Here is a 372-nt window from a genome sequence, read left to right on the forward strand (position 1 = left end):
TCCCAATTGGCCCCCCCGTCGGCCTCCGAGGCTCTCCTCTGCCATTGGCGGCCTGGCCAGACCCGACTCCAAGTCGCCGCTGTTCATTCGTTATTTGCGCCGCCTATCTTTACGGAGCGGCCCAGTAAGAGCGCCCAGCGAGAGGCACTGTCAATCAGGGAGCGCCGGAGGCCAATCAGAGTGGGAGGACTTCCGCGGCGCTGGTCTTATGCGAGTTTCGGGGCGGGCCTTGGGTTCATTCACAACATTCCTCCCCCGCCCCCCTCGGGCTGGACAGCGCGCCCCGGGCAGCTGGAGCTGCGCCCACATACGGCTTTGTTTACTGAGGGTCGCTTCCGGGCGCCGCGAGGGGACAATCAACACGGCTCGGCC

The 372-nt window shown here is 65.9% G+C and overlaps 1 protein-coding gene across 1 annotated transcript in view; it reads right to left on the reverse strand.

Annotated features, from left to right (window-relative positions):
- ZSWIM4 (zinc finger, SWIM-type containing 4) overlaps positions 1-87 on the reverse strand; it is a 14,699-nt gene extending 14,612 nt beyond the window's left edge. Inside the window, 1 exon segment of the mRNA XM_006761400.2 lies at positions 58-87. Within this exon segment, the coding sequence (XP_006761463.2) occupies positions 58-87 (30 nt within the window).
- Positions 88-372: the final 285 nt, after the last annotated feature.

The sequence above is a fragment of the Myotis davidii genome, unplaced genomic scaffold (genome assembly GCF_000327345.1).
Source record: "Myotis davidii unplaced genomic scaffold, ASM32734v1 scaffold1238, whole genome shotgun sequence".
NCBI classification, from domain to species: domain Eukaryota; kingdom Metazoa; phylum Chordata; class Mammalia; order Chiroptera; family Vespertilionidae; genus Myotis; species Myotis davidii.